At 33.9% G+C, this 20,088-nt stretch overlaps 1 protein-coding gene across 3 annotated transcripts in view; it reads left to right on the top strand.

Annotated features, from left to right (window-relative positions):
- Window positions 1-20,088, top strand: part of LOC135215381 (titin-like) — a 212,409-nt gene that overhangs the window by 133,236 nt on the left and 59,085 nt on the right. For all 3 annotated transcript variants that reach the window (XM_064249982.1, XM_064249973.1, XM_064249963.1), the window contains one exon: window positions 12,908-13,007. In XM_064249982.1, the coding sequence (XP_064106052.1) occupies window positions 12,908-13,007 (100 nt within the window). The remainder of the gene's footprint in view (window positions 1-12,907; window positions 13,008-20,088) is intronic.

Raw genomic sequence — 20,088 nt, 5'->3', positions numbered from 1 at the left:
CTCTCTCTCTCTCTCTCAGAATCAAAGAAAACATGAGTTTCCTCCTTGTCAATGAATGATCTTTTATGGCCGTTTCAACGTGTAATTTTTCTTTATGTTAAATATTTAAAACGTACATGTTATGTTACGAGTCATTGGGGATATTTTTATATCTTTTTGTGGAAGATCGAGATGCACATACTGGGGACAATAACTGACATTTTTTTCCTTCATTATTTTTTGTTTGTTACCTCTCTCGTCTCTCTCTCTCTCTCTCTCTTCTCTCTCTCTCTCTCTCTCTATATTATTATATATATATTATATATAGAATATATATATATATATATATATATATATATATATATATGTGTGTGTGTGTGTGCATTGAGTGTGTATTGTGTGTGTAAGTGTAAAGCGGTAGTGAGTATGCCCTGACCTTGGAGAAGTGCAGATTCCTGTCGAGTTATTCTGGACTCTACTGCGTCTAGTAGCAGCGATACGAATTCTCTAGCTGCGCAGACGAAGCAACTTTTCTGGCATTCTAAACTTTCATACTTTACTTTAGCAAAGTAACATATTCGAAATGTACTACTTGCTGATAAGAAATCCCGGGGTAGTGAAGTTTTGTTGATTATTTATTGTCGCGATTGTTATGCTCTAGAAATCCTTTTCAGCTTCGTTTTCTATGATTCTTTTAACGTTACTTTTATTTTTAGAATCTAAACTTGTCGTATTTATCAGGTTTTAAACCTTCATACAAGTGTTAGTTAGAGCCAGTGCATTGCCAACCCTGTCGGTTTTACTCCTCAAAAAAAGCCTCTGAAGCTATAGTAATATAATTACCGTAGAAATTTTTCGTAATTTGCTGTTAGCTTACAATGCACCATTAATGTTTGTGCTACCTACCAGTCTGATACTTTAGTATCATCATAATCCATCTTATTTAAAGAAAAAAGGCCGTTGTAGGGCACCGGCATATCAGTTTGCACTGCCACATACCATTTTAGTCTTTTTTTCTTCCCGTTATGCTATTTTTGAAAGAGCAGTTGCTTCTGTGCTGTCTCTGACTGATACCGAACGCCCCATGACAGTCGTAAGTCGTATTGTAGACTGGTGGTGAAAAACGGTCACTTCCTTTGTTGGTTTGTGGGCCTCATTGTCACCCATTGGTGATCAAGGAACTCTTTTAAGGTCTTATGCAAATTTCAGTAACGCATGGTGTTTGACTAGGTATTATTATTATTATTATTATTATTATTATTATTATTATTATTATTATTATTATTATTATTATTATTATTATTATTATTATTATATTAACCCTCTGCTTCTAGCCAGTCTGGGAGAGGGAGGGAGCTCTGGCTTTTGCTGCTTTCTCTTCTTAGTGTTTAATTATTTGATAAATTTTAATGTTAACAATACTGTTGATATCATACGCATTTCTTCTGATTGATAATGTTGATTGTATTAACAGCAATGGATGATGATGATGAAAATTGTAAGAGAATAATATTGATACAACCAAATTGCTCGAGGGACGACTGAGGGAACAGCAAAAGAAAACTTTAAAATTGTACCATGAGTGAGCTGCTAGCTCTACTCGAATTACCTAAGTGATACAATCGGCAAAGAAATAGCAGTGGGGGCGCAACTGATAGCGCCGGGGAGCACTATAGCTTTCACCGCGGGAGTCAACAACGGTAAAAATGCAAAAGTGGATTAAAATACTTGAAAACAACGAGATGTCGAGACTGAAGAACATTTTCAATTGTTTCTCTGCGTTGTCTTTAGCACTGACATTGAAACGGGAATAAACTCAAAATATGAGATCGATAAGATGTCGAAAACTGAGCTGCATTTAAGACCTGCGGAGTCCGCTGCTATAATTCGAACCTTGACTCTACCGGAAGAGAACAGTATTGAGAGAAGTTAGAGAGAATGTTTTAACTTGGAGAATTTGTTTACACAAAATATATTCCAACGAAGGTTCACGTTTTTCTTTACAGAGGAAGTAAACTCAAACCTAAGAGCATTGCTTAGGAATCTGTGAATATTTGAACGATTTTATTTTGTTAGAAGTAAGTGCTTTTGAACATGGATATATTATTTGCTTAAAGAGAGTTGTACATTCCGGCGGAAGAAAAGGCATTACTTTAAAGTCTAGGAGAATCATCTGCTGACAAGAAAGAGAGAGAGCAGCTTCCAAAATAAGTTAGCGAAGCTTTTAAGAACTAGATATCTATTCCCGACGCTGAAATGTAACATTTGGGTATGCTACCGGCAGTAAATTTCATTCAAAGAAGTATTCGGAAGTACCACGTTTAACAACCAAATTAGAAATAAACGTACTACTTATTCATGCAAATATCTATATCCCATAATTGTATTGAAGAAATCTTATCATATTGCTGTATCTAGCCTTTTTGGGAGACCAATTTTTATTTACTTATTTATTTATTTTTTGACTGATCAGGCTCTAGGACCGTTTAGCCGTTATGTATGTTTACTTTCGTTGTACAGCCAGTCGTTTAGTATAGATGTCCATCCGTTATGGACCTTCTACTCTCCTACTCTCCTTTTCTAGACTTTGGGCCACTTTTTTGAAGTTTCGCCTAATGGGCGTCAGCCGTGACCAAACTAGCCACCGCCCAAAACATGCCTCCTTTAGTGGTGTCCGTTTCCCGAAATAATACGAACCAGCACAACGTGCTCTCTCTCTCTCTCTCTCTCTCTCTCTCTCTCTCTCTCTCTCTCTCTCTCTCCGGAACTCCTGAGATAAGCTGTATCGTTGGATGTCTCTCAATTTTGAAAATTAAACCATGAGTAAAATTATTAATGAGGAATACAACTGAATAAGCAAATAGGTTATTCTGTTCCTAGGATTTTGTGTTCACATGAAGAATAAGCATTTAATCAATTCATCCACAATATATTTAAAAGATAATTATTTCAAAGGCATTTTCCAGCGATGATTATCGCCGGCCCTTAGTGAATATATTTTATAGGAATTTATTCATCTTTTCATTTATTCTTATGTTGTGAATTCACGAAAGATTGTTAATTTGATCCCAGGTGCCCACGTGTACTTATATTTTGGAATTACTATGGTCGATTTTCATTGTTCACAAAAATTGCATATGGGTCTGACCCAATCCACTCTCTCTTACTGCCCAGATGTCACAAAAAACCTTTTATTCCGTTTCCTGCAGTTTTGTAAATCAAGCTGTCCATGTCGTTTAGAAAAAAAAATGATTCTTATAAGTTTAAGACACTGTCATCTTGCCTTTTTAATGAAGCTCAAAGTTTCTTTAACTTTTCTGTTGCTTCTAAGCTACGATTTTTGTACTACGTCTATCTTTTGTTTAAAGTAATCACAATTGTTCCTTTAGCTTAACCAATATGTTACTTCATTCTTTTTTCTAAAGTTCATGGCCTATTTGGCTGGGTCCGCATGAACCTGCTTATATAAATAATAATAATAATAATAATAATAATAATAATAATAATAATAATAATATAATGTTCAGAGACCACAAACCTCCTCCAGCGAAGGACAATCCACCCTTCATAAGGTCTTTACTCCCCAAAAATCATCAATCTTAAAATCATATTACTAGTCGCTAGTAGCAACTCCCTTCTTTGGTCTAATTTTCGTCACATCAACTTAAAACGGCTTACAACAAAGAAAATACAAATCACTTGAAAATATCAGTTATTTCATTACTTCATTTTAAACCAGCTGATGGTAAAAGTACTAAATAGTACTATTACAACATACAACTTCGCTTCGTCTTTTTCTCTTTTGGCCAAAACAGGAAGACCTTACGCGACTCATAATGAACACGTCAGTAGAATAATGAAAGAAACTATCAAGAAAATAAACAAAAGCGTCGTGGTTTTTTGCACGTCACGTTGAAACGGCTCGACGACAACGAACAATCTTAATTATGGAGAGCAGCAGCGTCACTTTCTTCTTCTTCTCTCTGAGGTAGTTGGTGACGGAGGGGAAAATCTGGTCCCATTCAAGAGTTGCTAAAAGAGGGGAGAGAGGTTGCCCCGTTTGCGAATAAGTTCTATAGTTATGTCAGAGACACGCCTCTCTCTCTCTCTCTCTCTCTCTCTCTCTCGGGTTATTGTGTCATTTCGCGTGCCTATGGCATCGTTAGCGGCATGTTCGTACGGTCGTTTAAGAGGAGTTGTGGATCGACGGTTAAGTGCAAATGGTCATTTTTTTCCCCCACCGTTCAAAAAGGTGAAAATGGTTTTCTCGTAACAAAAGGGGCCATTTCTCTGAGATTTACGAGGTGTTATTTCATTCCCTGAGAGTGAGAGAATATTCTGCTACCGTGTCATGTGTATATATATATATATATATATATATATATATATATATATATATATATATATATATATATATATATATATATATATATATATATATATATATATATATATATATATATATATATATATATATATAATATATATATATATTAATATATAATATATAGATGCTTATATGTCACTGAATAGCGTGTGACAATATATTTAACTAAGGCATCAGGGAAAATAAAAGGAGTACCATGTGTTGAAATAACACGAAAACTCTTGATACTCCTTATATATATATATATATATATATATATATATATATATATATATATATATATATATATATATATATATATATATATTCTTCCAAGAAAGGAGGCCTCCAGAGGGTGTTAGCCTTTCGGTTCCTAGCAAGCCCTTTTAGGTATGCATTCTCGACTCATGCTGCGACCCACTACTGTCTGTTAATCACCAGGTATTAATTCCTCACTGCTTAAGTAAACACTGGCACGATGGATTTTTCAAGGAACGGGCGCTGGGACAAAGCTTTCTTCACAGTGGAATCGATCTCTGTTGAGGCGAAGTCTTTAACCACTCGGTTAATAAGAAAGGAGGCAGATGAGCTTTATATCACTTTGAGCTGTAGACAGCAATAACAGCAGCCAGTATGTTCGAAATCTAAGGAAGTGAGATATACAGTTTCTTCCGACATTAACTCGTACGTATGTGGCTCTTATTTGTCTTAAAAAAAAACATTGTACAAATCTCGGGTATTTCTTTAAGAACCGATCCACACGCATTTGCAGGGATGTTTTAGTTAGAGAAGTACATTAGTTAATTACATCGGTATATTGCTCATAGTCTTTATATATTTATATATAAACTGACGAGTAGTTTATATTGATTGTATATGATATGGATTATTCATTGTTTCATGGTCATATTTGCTGTCAATAAATTTAGTTCCTTTTGGAAAGGTTTCTTGCTGTTCTCTGTTATGGAATTGTTGTTCTTAACATTTTCAAAGCTCTTGGCACCGTTTAAGTTGGTCTTCCGCCGAAGCAAATGAAGTTGGCGAGTTACCGTGTCTAAGGGTCGTGACAAGTTTGTGTTATAGTCGTGAAATTACTCTTGATTTTCCGGTTAGGACCGCTGCATCTCAGCTTTCGTCTTGGGCGGTCTTGCTACAGTTGGGCTCAAATTGAAGCTGACTGCGTTCGCGAAGTATGTCAGGCATTGTACCCCTGAAGATTCTCTGCGGTTTGTTAAATTTTAAGCCGGTTTATTATTTTGTAAATGTGTTGTAAGTCGGGCTTTGTTTTTCTTAGTTAGAATGATATACTCAATGTCATTTTTGCTATGACACAAGGGAACTAAGATCAAATTTGATTCACGACATATCATTGACTTGTCACAACAAGGAGAACTGAAGCAGTGCTATTGCATGATTTTGATAAGAGTGCATTCGAGTCAGTATGAGCTATTTTACCTAAAACCACTACTCGACCGAAACGACTATTTACTTGGGGGTCATTTGAGTTAGTTGGGGATCGTTCGCCATTGTCGTGAGTCAATGAATCCATGACATTAGGTTACATCGTCTGATTATGTCTGTTGGGCCGAGGTTAAACGTAGAGCCTTACTGTTTGCCAGTATCAACAGGGGTTTGACATCTGGCTATCCGCTGCAGTTTATGATAATACGTGCCTTAAAAACGCAAGATTTCGTAATTTAACATTTTCATATAACCATACAGCTATTTCATCAAATATCATACAACTCCCAGACCAGATACTATACTGTTTCCCCAACATCCCAGGTTAGCAACGCTAAGCATGGCAGTCACTTTCACTCCAATTGTAGATATGAATTTGCACAAATTCCAGATTTGTTACTTTTTTTTTCAGGTGATCGCTAACGAATCGATGTTACGTCTACTTTGTCCGAAAGGGAAATATTTTCTATTAGCCTAAGCTGACGAATATATAGGGATATTTAGTTATGGTAGATGACATATGAATTATTATTATTACTCGATATAGTGAGGTTCGGATCCCACAATAAGCTGTAGGTCCCGTTGCTAGGTGACCAATTGGTTCCTGGCCATGTAAAAATATCTAATCCTTCGGGCCAGCCCTAGGAGAGCTATTAATCAGCTCAGTGGTCTGGTAAAACTAAGATATACTTAACTTTATTATTATTCTATTGGAGGCATTTATTTTATAGAAGTTCTTTTCTATTCTTCTTATTACGGCAACGTGCCTATTGGATACATATGAAAAGTCAAGATGAACGAATTTTACGAAATTTATATATAAAATTCGTTTATCTTGACTTTTCAAATGTATCCAATAGGCGCGTTGCTCGCCAACCTAAATAGGACTGAAAAAGCCGTAATAAGAAGAATAGAAAAGAGCTATAAAATAAATGCAGCTGAAGCAGCTATCTCCTTCAATAGAACATGCTTGAAAGAGGGTCTTCTACCTAAATATTATTATTATTATTATTATTATTATTATTATTATTATTATTATTATTATTATTATTATTATTATTATTATTATTATTATTATTATGTTTTTGTGCTCTATCACTGTCCTCCAATTCGACTGGGTGGTATTTATAGTGTGGGGTTCCGGGTTGCATCCTGCCTCCTTAGGAGTCCATCACTTTTCTTACTATGTGCGCCGTTTCTAGGATCACACTCATCTGCATGAGTCCTGGAGCTACTTCAGTCTCTAGTTTTTCTAGGTTCCTTTTCAGGGATCTTGGGATCGTGCCTAGTGCTCTATGATTATGGGTACAATTTCCACTGGCATATCCCATATCCTTCTTATTTCTATTTTCAGATCTTGATGCTTATCCATTTTTTCCCTCTCTTTCTCTTCAACTCTAGTGTCCCATGGTATTGCGACATCAATGAGTGATACTTTCTTCTTGACTTTGTCAATCAACGTCACGTCTGGTCTATTTGCACGCATCACCCTATCTGTTCTGATACCATAGTCCCAGAGGATCTTTGCCTGATCGTTTTCTATCACTCCCTCAGGTTGGTGCTCGTACCACTTATTACTGCAAGGTAGCTGATGTTTCTTGCACAGGCTCCAGTGGAGGGCTTTTGCCACTGAATCATGCTTCTTTTTGTACTGGTTCTGTGCAAGTGCCGGGCATTCGCTTGCTTCCTACATATGGGAGAGATGTTATTTCCGTCTATCGTTCTTTGAACATATCTGGTTCTTAGGAACTGATCTTGTGCCGTTGTTATCATTCCTTCCGTTTCCTTCTTTAGCTCTCCCCTCTGTAGCCATTGCCATGTGTCATCGCTGGCTAGTTCTTTAGTCTGTCTTATGTATTATTATTATTATTATTATTATTATTGTTATTTAGTAGTTTAACTAGACCACTAATGTGTTCATTGCATTTAGTGATTTTTCTCGCGAATATATTTTATGGCGGAAATAAACAAAAACGAATAGTAATCCACGTAATTTGATTCGAGAGAATTCTTGTTTTATACACACCACTGTGTATGTTTGTGTGAAGTATTTGTTTTATTACGTCTAAGATTTATTTTTATACGACGCTGTTATGTGTCAAGTAACTTTAGTCATTTGGCAGGCTGCATGTGTCATTTTGAGCGTTATGTAACCTTAGCAGGCACTGTAATGCTATCGGAAAGTAACTACTTGGTTACGTTAGTTGTCGCAGGAGAGATTATGTCATGCTTTTGCTGGATTTTAAAGAGTAAATTATGCGATGCTTAATTCATTTGCATGTTACTTTTAGTTCTTTACGTTTTACTTGTGTTTAATTGTATAGAGGAAGTTTTTGTCTTACTGTACTGAAGCTTTTTTTGTTTGTATGTTTGTGGGAAAACAAATTGTTTGTGCGATTTGTGTCGTTTCCTTTTTTTTCTTGACGGGATGCTGTCTTTATTGTTCTTGTTTCCTTGCCGAATTACTTTAAATACGTTTCAGTACCGTTAAGTACATCCGTTGACTCCATTATAATTATCTTTGTCTATTTTTCTATCTACACGCTCGCGTGCTGGCACACACACACACACATATACATACATACATACATACACACACACACACACACACACACACACATATATATATATATATATATATATATATATATATATATATATATATATATATATATATAAAGGTAATGCCACGGAGGAAAATGAAAAACGAAGAACTGCCTGAATCTTTCTGTCTTAACGACCCTTCACTAAAGGCAAGACTGTGTGTGTTTAAAATCCACATTTATATATTATTATTTTGTTATTTTTTGCTGTTAGTAATGCCTTCCGTCAGGTCTGTTTTCTAATTACATTGTGCACTGTATTGTATTAGCCATTTGTATTTTCGTATTATATCTATCCAACATTCTCTGGACTTTCCCCTTCTTTCAATATTTATACCAATCTAACGTATTACATTTATTATCATGTGACCAAACCACCTCTAAACACTAAGATTTATTCCTCATCTGCGCCATCGTTTGTAATATTCCTATGTATCTCCACATTTCTCATCCTTTCAGTTCTTCCTACGCTTGCAGGTACAACGCAAGTAATTCATGTTAACAGCTTTAGCTTTTTGTTTCAATGTTTTCACTGAACACCTACACGTCACTTCCATAAAGGAGAATTGGCTATTCAAACGCTTCATATACATCCACCTTGGCTGTCACAGACATTCCAAGTTTCTTGTCTTTACACACACACACACACACACACACACACAGAGTGCTACTTTCCTTGCTTCACCTATTCTGACCTACTTCTATTCTCTAACGAAAGTAATTCATAATTTACCCCTAAATACATATACGAATCAATCTCTTACTTCCTACCACCATCCAAATTAACACTAAGTTTATTATGCGCTTCTTCCACATGGACGGGATTCTATTATCCTTCAGTTGGTACTCAACAAGTCCTTTGCGATGAAGTTCTTGGCCCCAAGCCCTTGACTAGTTTAGAATCGATTTTGTGAGTCGTTAGTGAAGCAAGGTTGGTAACCACTTGATATATATATATATATATATATATATATATATATATATATATATATATATATATATATATATATATATATATATAAACAGTTCCAAAAACAAAAAGGGGTGGGCGCCAGAAAAACATCACCATAACAGTCACTGCTGTTGTACTTAAACTAATGAATCATAGTAGATGAATGTGTGCAGCGTAAATAGTAAGTTTAATTCTGTTTCAATCTTTCTAACCCGCTGATGTGTATTATGCTGATAGTATAAATATGTCTATTTATTCTTATATGACCAGTGCAGCATACAAGAAAGAAATATATACCATTTCCAAGGCAAACCTGTGCAAGAAACTCATAATAGTATCACAGGCTAAGAGGGAGAACGAGAGAGCAGTCCGGTTTCGGTGTCTATATGGAGTTATTTCTGTATCCATTCTTTGGCACGTTACTAAATAGGTGTCTTTATTTAGGCGATTTTATATATACTTTACTTATAAAGCTCTAAGCAAGGAATTTCTCTTACTTTCCTTTTGCCAAAACTGGTAATTAGTAATGATGAGTGTGTACGTTCTCTGTTCTCGTGTACGTTGACATTGCTGTAAGGTACTAAGCATACACATTTTTACTAAAGCCATGCTGTGAAATACTTGTGTAAGAAATTTGGTTTAAGTAAGTAGTGACAAGTTAGGATATACGAGGGTAAGAATAGTTACTTATTGAAGTTTATTTACGTACGTAAATTGTTTTCTTTTATATAGACAATACAATGCTTTAAATTTATTTTATTTACATGCGGCAAATGTAGACTGTTTTCCTGTTTGTTCAATAAGTAGATTGCTGGAGGAAGAAGTATTTGTCACATTATTAGAATTGGATACTAATAGTTCAAACTGATGTAAGTTTTTCATGTACATTGACAGTTAAAGGAAATGTAAGTTTTCGTGTACATAGTTAATGGAGACCAACGAAGATTAACGGTAACCAAAATTATAATGCCAGAGCTCCCGCTTTGTGATGGAAGGAGATTAAACTTATAATTGGATTTTTAAAAATCATTTACTAGAAAATGAAGGATTACTTTAAATGAAGAATTTCGTTTTTTTCATTTCAAATACCTGCTACTGAAATCATTAGAGAACCTCCTCTTTATGAAATACTGAAGAATGAATTGAAGCATTTAATTGAAAAATAATATTTAAAAGCACAAATTAAACGGAAAGTTTGATATGAAAAATGAAGACTGTTCAACAGCATACATTTACTGAAGTACTATTTATCATGTACTGCACCAACATCATAACTTTTACAATGAAGAATCACGCTAATGTGACGCGAGGGAAAGAATGAACATTTAGAAGTCCTTCACATTCATTAAGTTAACCGCTGCCTACACTTTTTTCACTTACGTTTCTTGGCACTGTTGTCTGCCCATTTTGTCTGTTTTGACCTTATTAGTACACAAGAGACTTTTCTTTGTATCTTCACTCATTTTTTTATAATCTTTGCATTAGATAGCACGCTTAGCTCAGCTGAGTGATAGTTTCTGTTTTCCTAAACGTTATATTTTGTATGTAAAAATTATCATTATAATAATTAGTATTATCGAAGAGGAAAGAAGTATGTGTACCTACTAACTAGTTGGTCGATTGACTTATGTAAAGCACCATTGCAATATCTATGGTGATATGTATTTCATTATGTCTGTGTCTTTTTATGTCAGTAATTCGCCTTGTTTGTGAAACTGGCGTTTTTCCGTCGTTAGATAAACTGGATTGCGAAGTTACTGTAAGTTTTATTTAGAGTCAGCTTCGTATGACAGCTAACGCAGTATAGGTCACCTTGAGGTCATTGGGGTGTTAGATGTTTATCCACACTATTGTTATAAACGATGATATTTTTATTATTCACATTGCATATGTATTGCTATGGCATGTTCATATAGCACGTAGATAAACAAATGGTAGTGTATTGCAAAACTTCTTCAAACCTTGATGTTGCCCTATCTAGATATATATATATATTATATATATATAATCTATATATGTGTGTGTGTGTGTGTGTGTATATATATATATATATATAATATATATATATAATATATTATGTTATATATATATATATATATAATTATATATATATATATATATATAAATATATATATACACATATATGTATATATTATATATATATCACATATATATATATATAATAATATATATATATGTATACCTATGGGAGCCAGGTGCGATCATAAATACCATGTACAGTTTATAAGGAAAATTACACAGACAGATTTTTAAAGATTTTTGACAGGGAAAAGAAAGCCGTTCGGTTTCATTGACATAACTGTAATCACTCTTCTTCTTCTTGATATCTTTTTAATCTTTGTAGATTTTTACCCCCGCCAACGACGTTGGAGGAGGTTGTGTTTTCTGATGGGTTTGTTTTTCTGGCTGCATATTTGCGTCTTTATGTTAATAGAATGGCAGAGGAAGTTGTAGTTAGATGTTTAAGAAATTTTGACCGAAGATGGGCAATTTCTGACTAGCAACATGAGATTGGAGTTTTGGGAAATATTAGGATCAGTAGAAGGGAACTCTTTCGCTTTTTTGAAGGTTGGGGAACTGGAGAGGCAGTCTTACATTGCTGATCCCTGGCGGGACTTTACGGTCTCCAGACGCACTTTTATTTGATTGTTTGGAAGACACCAACATTATTATAAGAGAGCAAGAGAAAATTAAGTATACAGTAAGTACTTTAAAAAGTCTGAAAAAATGGAAGAACTCTAAACAGGAGCTGATTAAAAACTTAAAGCTGAGGATGGGGGAACCGCCTGACGGAGACTTTTCAAAGCTAAAACTGATAAGTCTTATAAAATGAGCGTACTATAAAAAGAAAGGGGTTCATTTCCTGGTATTTAATAATGGGTCTCTATGAAAACATACTTTTGTTCTTCAAAGCAACAGATTTATGTTAGCTGAGACACCGCTTTTCACTTTTAGATACATATGAAGGCAGATTGTACAGTTGGTTCTTGTAGTTCTTGTTCTTCCTCTGAAGATATTTGAATGAATTATCAAACATTTTACTAATTCGCTGAAGATATCTGAAATGTTTAGAAAAGATTTTTCAGATGATAAAACCATCGTTAAGAACTTTTTTCATCTATTGTCACCTCAGTTTCATAAGAGTAGGATCACGTACATTATTTATTTCAGTTTATCAACCTATCTGCCATCAATATCAAATGGATTTAATTTCAATAACTCTCAAATTATAGTTCATGCTATAGTTCTTTCAATCTGGTAACTCATAAGACATTGATCTCACAAGTTTAGTTTTGGTTCTTTTGGGCGTCTGTATTCGAATAAAACTTAATGCTCAGTTTCAGTCCTTTTCAGCCATGTGACGCCTTAGATTTATTATTTTTATCGTTAAAATTACACGTTCATACTTTTATTCTTCTTCTTCCCCCTGTTTCAGTCATTCTTAGCCATGTGACGCCGTAAATGTATTATTTTACGTTTAAAATGACCGGTTCATTCTTTTTCGTCTTCTTCTTCTCCCCCCAGCTTCGCTTACGGCACGGATGGAGGCGGTGACGGTAGCCGCAGGAGGCGAGGCCGTTCTTGTGGTGTCTCTGGAAAACATCCAAGTGGCCAAGATCTCATGGTGAGTACCCCTGGGTAGTCTAAACAGCATGCTTTCTGGGGAGGCGATTTCGTGCCGTTTCACCGCTCAGGTAGTGGCGTCTATTTTGTTAATTGTGTATATATATATATATATATATATATATATATATATATATATATATATATATATATATATATGATTTAAGTTAGTTTTATCGTATTTTGCTTGATGGAATTTTATTTTCAGTTCAAGGAACAATGTATGAAGATTGTTTTCATATAGTATGCTAAGAAAAAACACACACACACACACACACACACACACACACACACACACATATATATATATATATATATATATATATATATATATATATATATATATATATGCAGATGTCACATGATTTGCTCAGAATACTCGACAGTGTACAGACATTGTAGGAAAGCGTTATTATGTGATAAGCTAGACAGTAGTCAAATGTAATGTTTTAAGACATGTTGTCTTAAGACATTAGTACATTAGCCAAACAGCTATCATCACCTGTACTCCAAAAGAAATGCCAAGCAAAACTTTGTCATATGGGGTGTCTAAGCTTTTACTTTTTGATCTGTATACAGACTCGTGAATTTCGTAGCTCGAAGTCGCATAGTACTGATCTTAATTCACGCGGGGATCTTCAGTCTCGAGGGGCTGTTTAAGAAAAAGAAAAAAAACTGGAATTTTCACCATTTCACCTTGACGTCAGTGGTCAAGTTAACCTTTTTCAAAACTGCAGCTAAAAGGCTCTATTCTCTTATCAAAGGATAGAAAGCTTACCAACACTAGAGGGCCTTTTGTTTATAAATATCTAGAAAAAAACTTCGGAAAATTATCATATATATATATATATATATATATATATATATATATATATATATATGTATATATATATATATATATATATATATATATATATATATATATATATATATATATATATATATATATATATATATATTATATATATGTATATATATGCATGCACACATATATATGTGTGTGTGTGTGTTTTTACAATAAAATAGGACTTTTATTCAATTTTATTCTGAAATTTGGATGGAAAAATTTTTATTTGATATAGTAATCAGTTATTTTATAATCATCATACTATCATTTTTCAATTGTTTTTATTTATTTATTTTTGGTTTACATTTTGCATTTGTTTGAATTATTTTCGAATGTATCTTTTTTTTTATTGAGGGGCAAAATATGTAATGGAATCCAGTTAGTCATTGTAATCCCTTGGAACTGAGATAGGAAATTGAACCCTGGCACCAGAAATCTATTTTTATACGTCTTCAAACATAAGTCTTATTCTTTCTGGCTTTACGATTTATCGGGGCCGCTTTTATGGAGTTTTTCGTTTGACAGTATCATAATTTACGATGGAGATCTGTTTTGTGATCTGTAACAATAATGATATTATTATTTTAATGCTTCAAGCGTGGAAATGTTGAGTAAGTTAGTTGAAGGGCATTGGAAAGAAGGCCAGCTTGTGGCAGCTAGCTTCCACCTATATAAATATCTAAATATTTATATAGATGGAAACCCGTTTTCTCTCCTGATATTTTTGGTATTTCAAAATATCTTGTTATTAAAAAAATGATGATTTTATGCTCGTCGAAAACTGAATAATTAAAGTGTTTTATCCATACTGGCATTACATCATCAAAGATCAATGAAAAAGTCAACAGTATCAGTTTGAATAAATAGAATCTCGCGTGAGCAGGTCTGTTTTTTAAGTAGTCTGTATATATGACTTACTAGTCAACATGTTGCATAATGTGCGTCTTTTTTTCGTTTTCTCTTTTTCAAGGAAATGGTTGTTTGTGCCGTTTTTTCCACTTTTGCTTTATTTTCGTAATCATTGTTTATTTAGTTTCTTATTCCAGCGATATTAGCGTCGTACCTTTATAATACTTGAAGAATATTTTTGTTGTTTATCTTGATTCCGTACATTGTTGTTTATGTTATGTTAAAAAGACGCTAGCGCCTAATCTCTACCACATTTCCAAGTTTACCTCCGGTCTTCGTCTCCCCCCAGCTCATTTCCCTCCCCCATCCCAGCTCTTTCTCATTCCCGATTCCCCCCACCCACCCCCGTGATCTTAGCATAATCCATAGTCGTCCCCTGAACACTTCCCCAGTCCTCACATCACCCATCTCCCCGTGGGGATGTATTACTCATTGGTGCCCCTCTGTATGAGTGCCAAAGCCATCTCTCACACACCCACAACACTTTGCTTTTTCGTACGTTCATAGTGCTGCGCAAACACGCACGCACACACGCACACTCGCTCGCACTCAAGCTTATAGGCAGTTGTAGGTCTGCCTCATGGGAGCGCATGTGCCAACGTATAAGGACTTGTTTGTGAATATGACCTTTCACAAAGGGACGGGTTTTCAAAAGCACTCAGTGTTAATACATACATATACTTTATATATGTGCATATATATTATATATATATATATAATATATATAATACATACATATATATGCATGTATTCATATAACTTATATACATGGGCATATATCTGTTTATATATATGTATATATATATACTAATATATATATATATATATATATATATATATATATATACTATACATATAAACACTAAAAAGAAGCATGTGCCATATTGCAATGGATATATATATATATATATATATATATATATATATATATATATACGTATATATATATACTTACATACATACTTTATTTTTTCACTAAACGTCTATGAAATTGGCATTTTTTTCTAAACTCGATCTAACAGTGGTATCCATTTCCCACTTTTTGCAAATGGTGGACGGGCTTGGTGCAAGGACCTTGGCCATCAAAATACATCTATTCATCCGGAGTTTCAGTGTGTGGTCCTCTGGTGTATTCATAGTCAGTTGTAGGAACTAAAAATGAATAAATAAATAATCAAAGGGGCTTGAAAACAAATAACTTGACCCTACTTTCGAGATCTAAATCGACCAGGAAGACTGGAGGTTAGGTTAGGTAAGGTCGGGTTAGGTTAGGTCAGGTCTGGCTCTGCACTGTCCTCGTATCTCAATTGATCAGATGGCAGATATTAAACTGATACTCACTTTATCTTGAATTTAACTTATTTTCATTTTCTTTCGTTCCGTAAACAATTTACAGATTTGCTTCTTGAAAATTTCCAGAATTTTGGGCCATTTTATGATTTTGTTAGTGGGTATAGTTTTATGCACGTTGTCAACTGGTTTTTCTTATCACGTTAGCTTTTAATGTTTGTTCTATGAAAATAAGTCTTTTGAGAATTGGTGACCTCAGTCGTCGTGATTTGAGTAGTATGCATACACTATCAATCTGTCAATCTCCGTTTTATCTTTTCCCGTCATCCAAGTTGCTTGCATTACGTTGAGAATGTTATCAGCGAATGTTTCTCTCGGCTCTCTCTCCGGGTTTCATCTCCCTCTCTCTCCCGTTCCTCTCTCTCATCTCTCTCTCGTGTCTCCTGCTCGTGACTACATTTAGATTTTAATAGAGTATTCAGTTAGGATGATATCTGGATTGAAAGTATTCCACTACAAAGTCGATATATTTCTTTATTAGTAAATATTCGTCATGGGCGTCTTATTTCTATCAAATATATATATATATATACGCATATATAAATACATAAATAAATAAAGGTATAAGCCACGAAGTAAAGTGAAATACTGGAGTAACTGCAAGACCTCTCGTCTCAACGTCCTTTACTTAGTCAGTCTGCTAAGTAAAGGACGTTGAGTCGAAAGGTCTTGCAGCTACTCCAGAGTTTCACTTTCCTTCGTGGCTTATACATTTATTTATCCATTTATCACGTTCTAAACTTTCATGATTCAGTTATACACACACACACACACACACACACACACACACACACACACACACACACATATATATATATATATATATATATATATATACATATATATATATATATATATATATATATATATATATATGGGGTAATTGTGTGTGCATGTGTGTATAGTGTTTTTCTGTAATGTATGCGTATGTGTTTATATTCGTTTAAATTGTAGTTTATTTTACAAATAGATTCGTTACAATAAGATGTTGAGATAAATATGGAACATGGTCCATACATGACAAGGCATGGTAGCATTTTATAGATTTTAATGCGACTAAGATGATCCGTATAGATTAGTATTTAATTGATGAATGAAGTAATTCCCACAGCATTCTTTTTTAAACCAACTCTGTACAGTCGAATTTATAGTGTTTATTAAACCAACTCTTTACATTAGAAATTACTTATATATAATATTATATATATAATATATATATATATATATATATATGTGTGTGTGTGTGTGTGTGTGTGTGTGTATGTGTGTGTGTGTGTTTATCAATAGCTACGATGACCTCTTAACTACTCTATTCATTCACACTTTTGGCTGTGCTAAATGATAATAGCCTTGAATCCGAATGCGGAATAAAAGAGGAAGCTGTGGTGGAATTCGAACCCATGCACGTGAGGTGACAGCAAGGACGTACCATCACTTCATGCTAGAGAAAAGATTAAGATGTATTTCAATGTCTCTCCACACGCAGATCCGTCGAACTCAGTTGCAAATTATTATAGCCGAAATAAGCCGGCGCTTTCAATCTGAAATACACACACAAACAAACAAGCACACACACATCATACACATACTACATACATACATACATACATACTATACTATATATATATATATATATATATATATATATATATATATATATAATATATAGCAATATGCAGAAAACCGTGAATTATGAAGATAGGGTGTTAATGTGCCAAAATTAAACGAAAATTTTTCAAATGTTGGTTATGACTATTTTCATCGTGAAATTCTGTTTATGCTGTGAACAACGTGATAAATATGATCTCACTAAATTTGTTATAATGTTTTGATAAAGGTCAGAGAAATTGATTAATAAATTTGATCGTTGTGTGGTTCTGAAAAGTTAAATACACTGAATGTAGGTTTTTATTATCCCTGTACAGCAGCACCGTATTTGTAAGAATTATAATTGTCTGTTTCGTTCTAATATTCAGTTGTATGATAGCCTTCTTGAATGTCGAAGGACGCACCAGAATAAAACTTCAATTCATGAGCCTAAAATTCTCATAGAAATAAGCTTAGAGTTTTCAGGGCTATTTCTTTCACTTCCGATAGTGTGTTTCATATATATATATATTATATATATATATATATATATATATATATATATATATATATATATATATATGATATGCTTAGTGACCTCGTCTTTGATCTAGTTCTAACATTCCCTCATTATTTATTCATTTTTATTTGATAATTCACTAATTTATGAATCATGAGCCAGTTGATGCTTTATCCGGTTCCTTAAGACGACTAACTGTATCTTTGCCTTGTAGACCATCGACCATTTCAATTTATTTAATTGCGTTAATTAGTTCGTATCCTTTCATAGTGGGCGTAGCCTCCCGTTTGGGTCGTTGCTAAGTTGGCTATAGACGGTTTGCAGGTTCTTTACACTGTTCCTTCAGTCCCAGCTGCAGTGCTTCGTGCTTTATAACTTTTATCCTTTCTCTTTGTGTTCTTGTTACTGAGCTGTCCAACTTCTTTAACTTTACCTTGGTGTAATTCTCATGTATCGAGAATAAAGCATTTGGATGTGCCCTGTGGGAATCTAGCAGTGTTACTCTGTAGTTTCGCTAAATTAATTCACAGTAATTAATCTAGCATAAGAAATTACATTCATATTTTTGTGTATGTAAGTCTAGATTTATGTTTGTATATTTAGAAATCAGAAACTTATGCATGAGGTCAGTACTTACATACATACAATTACTTACATAAATATTACATGAATTCATACACGATCACAAGAAAGTTGCTTTGATTTTCGCTAGAGATATATCTAATTAATAAGAATAAATGCATTCAGGTGACATTTATTTCTCGTGGCTCCACATCTTATGAGCTGAGGGGGAGACCTCGTATGAATTAGTCAGATCCTGGTCTTATTTTAGTTAATATCAATTAGGTACATTTGCCTATCCGAGACCAGCTATGTCAAACGGAAGTGCTGAAGGGTAGTGAAAATATATGGGTGATGGATAAATACTTATGCAATGTGTGTATGTTATAGGTTTATGTACATTGATAAAGAATGGTAATTTATATATATATATATATATATATATATATATATAATATATATAGATATATATATATATATATATATATATTATATTATATATACATATATATATTATTATATATATATATACTAACACACACATATTTAAGTGTGTTTGTATCGTATAGCCTCCAAGGTATAAGCCTACGTATGCACAAGTATTTGTGTGTGTATACATGTATACACACACACATATATAATATATATATATATTATTTATATATTATATATATATATATATATATATATATATATATATATATATATATATATATGTAGAGAGAGAGAGAGAGAGAGAGAGGAGAGAGAGAGAGAGAGAGCGGATAAGTTAAAAGACCTTGGACATTTCGCAGTTCTTGAGTTGCGCCAAGAATTTCACCGCTATTGGACCAGAACTGATTTCTTAGGCGATAAACCTATGCCGTAATTATTTATGCGTTGACTTTTTTCTCTCCCATCTATAAAATTGCATCCCCCATCTGTCGACTCCGTCAGTTCTCTTTGGGGGCAAACACGAGTTTTTCTTTTTTAATTACTTTCCGCAGGTAAACAGCGCGTGGGAGTAAGGGCCGAGATATGTAAATAAACGTACCTTCATTTTTATGTGGGGTTAGTGTTAGTTCTGAAATATAATTAGTATTCAAAGGAAGACTTGTTTATTGACCATTTTAACGGTAAATTATGCACTTTGTGGTTTACCTCTAGCCCAGCGATCTTACTTCATGTATTAGCGTTAATTTAAGCCCAGAGGTGGTAATTTCAAATATGCTTTTCGCTTCACGACAAGATGTAATAACTTCACACTTAGTTTCTCTCTTCAAGCCCAGAAGTTCAGACTTCACATCTAACAAATCACTCTTTTTCAAT

This window comes from Macrobrachium nipponense, chromosome 19 (assembly GCF_015104395.2).
Source record: "Macrobrachium nipponense isolate FS-2020 chromosome 19, ASM1510439v2, whole genome shotgun sequence".
Classification (NCBI taxonomy): domain Eukaryota; kingdom Metazoa; phylum Arthropoda; class Malacostraca; order Decapoda; family Palaemonidae; genus Macrobrachium; species Macrobrachium nipponense.
Note: the sequence above shows the minus strand (reverse complement) of the source record. Positions and strands in the feature narration are given on the sequence as shown.